Raw genomic sequence first — 9,243 nt, 5'->3', positions numbered from 1 at the left:
CTCTAGTATACCTTTATACCAATATATAAAAGAACAACATTTTTTTCCTGTAGATCATGTCTGTTTTGCAGTTCTTGGCTTATTTTTGTTTTATGGTCGCCTTTGGTCCAATGGTTCTTGGTGATCAAACTGGGAAAAGTGAGCCTATGGAAGACGATGAGCAGTGCTCAACATGCGACTTCCGACAGCATATTAAACTAATAAGAATAAATGCGATCAAGTCGCAAATTCTAAGCAAACTTCAATTGAAGCAAGCTCCTAATATTAGCCGAGATGTTGTAAAACAGCTACTACCCAAGGCACCACCCTTGCAGCAACTTCTTGATCAGTACGATGTACTTGGAGATGATAATAAGGATGGAATTATGGAGGAAGACGACGAACATGCCATCACGGAAACTATCATTACGATGGCCACTGAACGTAAGTTCCACTAATTGTTTCTCATAGGCTATGCTTTCTATTATCACCGATAATAATTCAACAGCGCATAACATTCTACTCTTGGAAAAAAGCACACCCAGAACTAAGCGCACGGTATGACCACAGTCCTTGTCCCTGTCCCGGTTCCTGTCCCCCCCCCCCCTCCACACACACACACACACACACACACAATTAGAGTTAATTCAATTGTACTATTTTGTCTATTTTGTGCTATTGTCGAAAACATATAGTTTTGTTAAATACTGGGCTATGTATTTTTTTCCGCTTTGGATTCATGGAAACGACTTTTTTTTAAATACTAAACAATTATTAGGCTATTAATTAAATGGCATTATTTATGAAATTTCATCATGGGTTTTGCATTTTTATTTTCTAGCGGAATCAATCGTACAGGTAGATCGGACTCCAAAGTGTTGCTTTTTTCCCTTCACTCCGAAGATTCAAGCTAACCGGATTGTCCGGGCTCAACTCTGGGTGCACCTTCGACCTGTTAATGAAGCCACCACAGTGTTCCTGCAAATCTCCCGCCTGATGCCTGTCTCAGACGGGGCCAGACATATTCGAATCCGGTCATTAAAGATCGACATTAGTACTGGAATGAGCTCTTGGCAAAGTATAGATGTGAAACAAGTATTGACTGTGTGGCTGCGACAGCCTGAGACGAACTGGGGTATCGAGATAAACGCATTTGATTCGAAAGGGAACGACTTGGCCGTAACCACCGCAGACTCGGGCGAAGAGGGCCTGGTAAGATCAGCTTTATTACAGAGAAAACTGAACACATATTTAGGGTGTGTTCACACTTGGCAGGTTCGGTTCCATTAAAACGAACTCTTGTGCGACTGCCCTGTTTGTGGGGTTCATTTGAACAATAGTGAAATCTGGCGTTCGAACCTTGGTCGCACCAAACAAGCGGACCGAGACCGACTGAATAGGTCTCAGGGTGCTTTCACACCTGACATGTTTGATCCGTTTCAATCGGACCATGGTCAGTTTTCTCTGAAAGTCCGGTTCGTTTGGATAGGTGAGAACACGCATTCAAACTCTGGTACGGACCAAACAACCGGACCATGGTCCCCCTAAAAAGACGGGACTCGGTCCGGTTCCAAGTGAACCATGATTCGGTTCGCTTTAAGTGTGAAGTAATCGGACATATTATTGACCTATTCCAGGAAGCAAACCAAAATGTAGTGCATTGTGGGTTGAAAAGGATGTCGACATTTGACAGAGACTGCCGTGCCACTTATTACCATCAAAGTTAGTTGAGGGAAAACGTGGGGAACTGATAAAGTGAAAGCTCTTCAAATATGGGCTGATGATCATATCGCAGAGATACTTGTGGAGACACATAAGAATAGCGAGGTATTTAAATTATTTAGTGATATAGGCCTACTGAAATAAAAGGTTATTTTTGCACAGTGGACTAATGTCGTTTGAAAGTTAAAAAACGTAGGCAGCAATAAATAAAAGTGTGTGATATTCTATGGAAAAGTGGTAGATAGGCGGACGAAAACTAATTATTCCCATGGTTTGATGACCTGGATATCATCTTGAGTAAAAGATGCAGAGAAGCACCCTCAGTCCAGCTTTCAAACGAACCAGAAAAGCTGTAAAAGCCTATCAGGCTTGCGACTTTTAACCTCATGACTTTTGTTTAGGTTCAGTGTTAAAAATGCCTGTGTGAACGCTAAGTGAACCAGGACTAAATGTATAATTTTCTTTTTTGGTCCGGACAAAGAGAACCAAGAGAACCGAACTACAAGTGTGAACACAACCTTATTGCCAAATGTAGCCACATTCAACAGAATGGCTTAAGACATGCACACTGTTATTCTTGCCATGCTTTGTTGGTAAACAAACTACAGTAAAATTAAGTGGACACATTTTTCTTTATCTAAGAATCAAAGTTAATAAAGCATAGCAGACACCTTGCTGGTTCTTTGATGGGGTTTTGGGGGACAGAGGGTTGGGTTTCATGGTGTCAAACAGTTGACATTTAGAAGACACTTCTGGATAAACATATGTTTCTGGATATTTGTCCTGGCTACCAATAACCTCAAGCCCTATTGCATGATTACACATAAGAGTTCACCTTTCCTGGAAGTCCTCAGTGCCTTTTTTGTTACTTAACTAATCTATGTAATGGCCTGCTTGTATAAGTGTCAATAACAATCATGCTATTGCTTGTAGATATACTTTACCTTGTTTCTGCCTTGTCTTCTAAAAACTCAGTGTTAGTTTTACACTTAAACTAACAAGCATCAAAGATTCAAATTTGCAGTAGAAACTTAATCCGATGATCCAATTGCTTGTACTAAACATTCCTGTTCTGACATTAAGCATTATTAATACTCTTAATTATAGCAACCGTTCATGGAGGTTAAGATATCCGAGAGCCCTAAGCGCTCCAGGAGGGACTCTGGGTTGGACTGTGACGAGAACTCGCCCGAATCCCGATGCTGCCGGTACCCGCTGACTGTCGACTTTGAAGACTTTGGCTGGGACTGGATTATTGCTCCGAAGCGCTACAAGGCTAACTATTGCTCTGGTGAGTGTGAGTACATGCACTTGCAGAAGTATCCACACACACACCTGGTAAACAAGGCCAACCCCAGAGGCACTGCAGGCCCCTGCTGCACCCCCACCAAGATGTCCCCCATCAACATGCTCTACTTCAACCGCAAAGAACAGATCATCTACGGCACAATTCCCTCCATGGTGGTGGACAGATGTGGCTGCTCATGAACTAGAGCCCCTAATTCTGACAATTCCATTCACCAAGAACAGTGCTTTCTGCAGAACAAATAGAGCAAAACAGTGGAAAGTCAAAGAACTGCAACGGCAATTTGTTGAGCGGTGCTTGACCAAAATACATGTCTTGATCTGATGGTTTAGGTTGTTTTCTTTCTCTATTTCATAATCAAATATTTGCCATGGAGGCTTGTTACAGGGTCGGTGTAAGAACCAAGTGCTTACTGGACTCGGGAGTACACCTAGTCAAAATCACAACATTCTTTCACATTCTTTCCATGCTACCAAGCTTTTAGGGCAAATGCTAAACTTTTGGTTTGATAATCCCTGTGGACTTTGAAAGCATTTTGGAGAACAGTTAATGAAGAGTTACCGAAACTTGCCTTAATGTACATTGTCATAACAACCCATATACCTACAGTACATACATCCAAATATATATTTTAATCATAGCTTCACTGTCATCCAACTGCTTAAACCACTGACACACTTGAATTATTCTTATTCTAAATTAACCATACTCAAAAGGAAGACTGAACCAGAGGCACAACAAATGCAGTGTACAGTATAAACTGAGATATGTTAAAGGCAAATTAATCAATTTTCGCTGTAAAGTATGTATGAATATCATACAAACTCATACAAAACAACATCGTTTGCACTATGGCAAACCAATATAAATAATGGATCGCTACAAAAGTTGTAAAAACAATGTTTTGATATATTTGATGATTTACGTGTTATTTTCATCAGGATTTACTGCTCTCAACCACTGTATGAGCACAACCTACCAAAGTGTAACTTTTAGTATTTACCTGTCAAAAGTAAAGGTGCTTTTATTTTTTGTTATTTCAGACCTATGCCAGACCTTTTTGTAATGATGATTTTGGTCAGCACCCATCACTCATGTGATACAATAAAATCTAATTCAATAAAAGTAATACAAGTATTGTAAATCATCTGCAACAAATAAGGCTGTAATAGTGAAATATGATCAGATTTTAGTTAATTAGTTGTTTGTTGAGTAGTTCAGGGGATTGATACAGTGTATCTGAAGGGGACCAGCCAAAAGGGTAACTTTCAAAGAACCAAAAAACAACTAGTCCATGCTCACAAATCAGACCTTAGAATGGCATGGTATTGTTACCTAAGTAACTCAACAATATGTACTTATCAGATAGGCTTGCATCATCATTCTAACAGGTATTAATTATTGCCTACGTCATCTTTCCCTTCAGGAGTTGGTCCACACTAGAGCTTCGGCAATAGGCGTCAGTTAATGGGTTACATAAGCAACATGTGGGCCGAATCCCAATACTCCCCCTTACCCCCAGGGATGGATTAACGAACGGGCCTACCGGGCCCAAGCCCAGGGGCCCATGAGCTCAGGGGGCCCCTAAGCCAGAGCCTCCGCGCGTGACGTCGCTGTTATTAACATTGTATTGATATGAATAAGATGATATGACACGATGCGCCGTAGCCGGTATATGCTAGACTTAATTCATTCATGTCAGTAACAGGGCCCCAATAGTCCTACTGAGGGATGGATTACCGAACGAGTCTACCGGCACCAGGGGCCCATGAGCTCAGGGGGCCCCTAAGCCAGATCCTTTGCGTGAAGTCTCTGTTATTAACTTTGTATTGATATGACACGATGCACCATAGCCGGTATATGCTAGACTTAAGTCATTCATGCCAGTAACAGGGCCCCAATAGTCCTACTCAGGGATGGATTATCGAACGAGCCTACCGGCACCAGGGGCCCATGAGCTCAGGGGGCCCCTAAGCCAGAGCCTCTGCGTGAAGTCGCTTTTATTAACTTTGTATTATTATGATGATATGACACAATGTGCCATAGCCGGTATATGCTAGCTTTAAGTCATTCATGTCAATAACAGGGCCCCAAAAGTCCTACTGAAAAACTAAAGAATAGCCTAAACATTCACTTTGAAGATGTCACAAGAAAGAAACCATCATGATACCTTTCAAGTGAGTGTTTATCCCCTCAGTTTATCTATAGGACTTTAGAGGGGCTGAGTACTCCATGCAATATGGGCCCTTCAACTCTGTAGGGAGAAATCAAAAAAGCAAGTGCCAAAGAATAGCATCAGAGCTCTGTCTAAGCACCCCCAACCTACACACAAATGCGCTGTTTATGTGGCATTTCTGTAAAGTTGTTCTTCATGAAGACCCCATTATGATGTTATCCACCCCTATCTGTCTGAATGGAGCCCCTCAATCATAACACATCATAACACTGTATGATCCTTTAAATATGTTTTACTGGTAGGCCTTAACTAGGACAAGTGAGATTTCTTACATGAGCTTAAAAAAATATTTTAACAGTTTATATAAAAAAAGAAGAAGAAAAAATCTCGCGTTAAACTCACGATTAAAAAAAATGAACGGCGTAAAAAAAAAAGAAAAACTTTTTTTTTTTTTTTTTTGTGCATGGGGGGGGGCCTTGACACGTCCAGGCCCAGGGGCCCGTGGTTTCTTAATCCGTCCATGCTCACCCCTTCCCCCTTGGCCCTCGAAAACTGAGGGGTAAGGGCTACATATCCCTAAGAAATGGGACGCCACTTGGTTACAGGTACGTTATCTAGCACGTATCGATATCTCCAAAGCAAGTAGTGTTATGCACTGATATTAAATGAAATTCGCTGCTAATTGAGTTTACTTAAAACTGTAGACATGCTCGTCAAAGAAATGCGGGACTGTTGTGCAATTCAGCACTGTAACATTAGCGTACCAAACTAGCAATTTTTAGAAACGTTTCAATTAGGAAAATGGTTGCAAATATATATTTTCATGACTGTATATAACACAAAACAAGACTGTCATAATTTTTTTATCAATTAATTAAGCCGAAAATATTACATTTATCGGACTCTCTGGATGATCTGGCCACCATTGTTGCCGGTCGCGCAGTTTTCACATAGCCCTAGATTTCAAATAAGCTCCCAATCTTACTTGGTTTGAAGCTGATCTACCCCCAGCTCAAAAAGAGCATTGGGACACCACTAGCTCTCACAGGAACGCGCAAAACTAAGGGGAAGGGGGAGTATTGGGATTCGGCCAGGAGCTTGTGGATGTGTGTTACATACTGTGTGTAAAAATAGTGGGAATTCTGTTGCCTTTTAAATTTTCATCAACTTCCCTGAATCAGCTATTCCAGGGGTTGGCGGGGGGTGCAGTAGGGGATGCAGAAGGTGATGTAGTCCATAATGAGAGGATGTGAACTGTTGCTCTCTGACAGCATGACCTATTACACTGATGATTTCACGGAGACATGACTTCCGCCCAGCAGAGGGCGAACTGAGCACTCTCTAAGAACAACTTCCTTTCCTGCTGTGACTTGGAGGCATGCCACAACAATCAGGTGCCCCAGACAAGCACAGTAGATTGACAGAGAACCATTTTTTCCCCAGTGTTTTCTAAAAAGCTGTAATTTTTTGATTGCTGTATTTATACAAATAAAAACAATACAGAACAACTGGACAAAGACCCTAGGGGAAAAAAAGTGGTGGTGCCCACACCATTACAGTTATTTATCTAAAGTTAATTATTATATTTTTTACTTTAAAACTGTTTAAGCTAACCTTAATGTTCCAATATCCATGTATTGTGCTGAAGCTGATGCTAATTTGAGGCTTGACCTCTCGTAAACTATTGAATATTTCCCCCGCTCTTATCTTTTTGTAGACAACACCACTGGAAATACTAGAGGGTTTAATTCAGTCAAAGATAGGATTATCTTGTACACCACAGGCCCACAACACACTGTTAAAGGTGTAAATAAACAAAATATTAACTTTGCGGGAAGGAAAAACTTTGTTATAGGCTCTAAATGCACACCATCTAAAGTTTCCCTCTACATGACAGTCAAAATGTCAGTGATAAGTACAGGACATTCACACTCAAAGAAAATCTCAATTTGCTGTCTTGGATCTGTCCCTGGTGACTGTAATCAGGTATATATGTACGTCAGTATTAAAAAGGAGACTTTTAGAGCTTAGAGAGACTGCACTGTAGTTTTTAAAGTCTCTTGTCCCCAGCACTCCACAGTAGCTACCACACCATGCATCTTAGCACCAGGGGCTTTGACTGTATGGTGCTGCTCTATATTCAATATAAGCTCCAGTTCAGAGGGCAAATTGATTGTTGTTCTCCACGTTCGGTGGATATACTTTTGTAACACAAGGGCTTACCAGGGCCTAAGGCAGCAGGAAGGCACAGGTTGAACATTTTTGTTTCTTTTTGTCACACAGTGTGGCATTGAGCTGTGCGCTGCAGAAGCAGTACTAGCTGGGCCAAGGTGGAATTCACCTGTATGTGGGAAGTGTTCAAATTACAAACCAAATAAAGGAATTAAATGGCTGTGATTGACAAATTGCACGTTTCATTCATAGAACAATTTATTAAGTAGGCAACAATCAGTTTAGCCTAATTGACGTTTTCTTGTGTAATCCCTGAGGGTAAACTTAAATTTTGTCACATTTATATTTTTGAGTCTACAGAAACGTAAAATGACTGTCACAAATGCAGACGATTAATTCCATAAGAACAAACATGTATTTTCTAGTTTAACAAATATCTCATATCACATACCCACAAAAATTTTGACATGCACAGGATGTAATCAATGTCAGTATTTCTAATATTGGTCATCAAAGTTTGTCCATTATTGAAGGTGAAATTTCACCAGAACTAGATCAATACATTTCTTTGCGATTAATTGTTCATAGCAATCTCTAAAACCTCCTTATACAATTTTGCTTGAGATGTGAAACCATATTTTGCCATTTGACAGATACCTGAAATTATCCGGTCGACGGACCTGCAAAGTATGACACCAGGAAGACTGGAGGTTTCCTTAGCCAGGCTTCTTCCAGTCTCCTCAGAGGAACATCCATCCTCCATCACTGTCAGTTCACATTTCCCAAGGAATCCATGCTTCATTACTGTGATACTTCAAGCCACATTTATGTCAAAACTCTACAGGAAAAGACTGATATGGAGACATAGAAAATGTAGTGGACATGGATAGATAGCCAACTTAAAGTCACAATAAAACAATGGTCTGGAATGAATACATTGAATTTCCACCGCCGTATATTTACCATGTCATTAATCATTCAATAGTTTTACAGGAGTTACTTTAGTTTTTGGGATGGGAGTTGTGATTCCACCACTAAGTGAAAAAGCAAGCAGAGTGTGGATGGGATAATAAATCATTTTAGGAGTGAAGACAGGTAGCGTCCAACAGCTGGACATCTGGCTGCCTCTGCCCCAGACTGGCCTCTTTTATTGCTTTTCATTGCTTTCTTTTGACCCTAGAGATATCTTCACAAACAATCTGTCAGTTGGCCTAGATTATCATCCTCTGCTGTTTTTTGTGTGTTTACAATATGCTTACAGGTTGACCAGAAGCAATAGAATGATTGAAACCTATGTTTTCTCATGTGTAGTATAGTTGCTGAAATCTTTGTTAATAGGTGTCCTGCCCAAATTCTTGCTGTTAGAACCTGACATCAGTTTGAAAGACCAGTGCCAGTCAAATGCATCCCATACGTTCTACTGTCAAGTCTAATGTCTCATACTTTTAAATGTTAGGACTAGTGGTGTACGGTTGAAGTTGGAAGTTTACATACACTCATCATGGACATGAATGTCATGGCAATATTGGGATTTCAATAATTTCTTTGAATTTTTCTATTTCTGGGGCAGAATGATTGTACAATATCTGTAATGAAAAACAAAACAAGAATTTGGTTCACAAGTTTTAATTTATCTGGAGCTTTCTTCAACACAGGTCCAAAAGTATGCATACAGGGTCAAAAATAAACATACACGCACTTGCATTATTAATTCAGTGGTGCTGAAAGTTCCAAAATGTCCTTTAGTTAGCCAAGACCAAAGCCTCTGAATGTCCTGTTAGTGATCATGATTGACTACAGCTGGCAGATTCTCTGTGCCAATAAAAAAAGGGTTGTTTGACAGCACTCATTGACCTGACCAACACAGTACTATGGAAAAGTCCAAGGA

General features: G+C 40.4%; 1 protein-coding gene across 2 annotated transcripts; it reads left to right on the top strand.

Moving 5' to 3' along the window:
• Positions 1 to 9,018, top strand: mstnb (myostatin b). 2 transcript variants are annotated; one of them, XM_047047876.1, is made up of 4 exons: positions 1 to 423; positions 821 to 1,191; positions 2,809 to 2,998; positions 8,009 to 9,018. In XM_047047876.1, the coding sequence occupies exons 1-4, from the start codon at positions 57 to 59 to the stop codon at positions 8,014 to 8,016; spliced, it is 936 nt and encodes a 311-aa protein (XP_046903832.1). In that variant the 5' UTR covers positions 1 to 56; the 3' UTR covers positions 8,017 to 9,018. The 2 variants fall into 2 exon arrangements, with proteins under 2 accessions (XP_046903832.1, XP_046903831.1); XM_047047875.1 differs by lacking the exon at positions 8,009 to 9,018 and having other exon boundaries at positions 2,809 to 4,046.
• The last annotated feature ends 225 nt before the right edge of the window (positions 9,019 to 9,243 follow it).

Source organism: Hypomesus transpacificus, chromosome 23 (assembly GCF_021917145.1).
Source record: "Hypomesus transpacificus isolate Combined female chromosome 23, fHypTra1, whole genome shotgun sequence".
Taxonomy (NCBI): Eukaryota; Metazoa; Chordata; class Actinopteri; order Osmeriformes; family Osmeridae; genus Hypomesus; species Hypomesus transpacificus.
The sequence above is the reverse complement of the archived record's forward strand: the minus strand, read 5'-3'. Positions and strand labels throughout refer to the sequence as shown.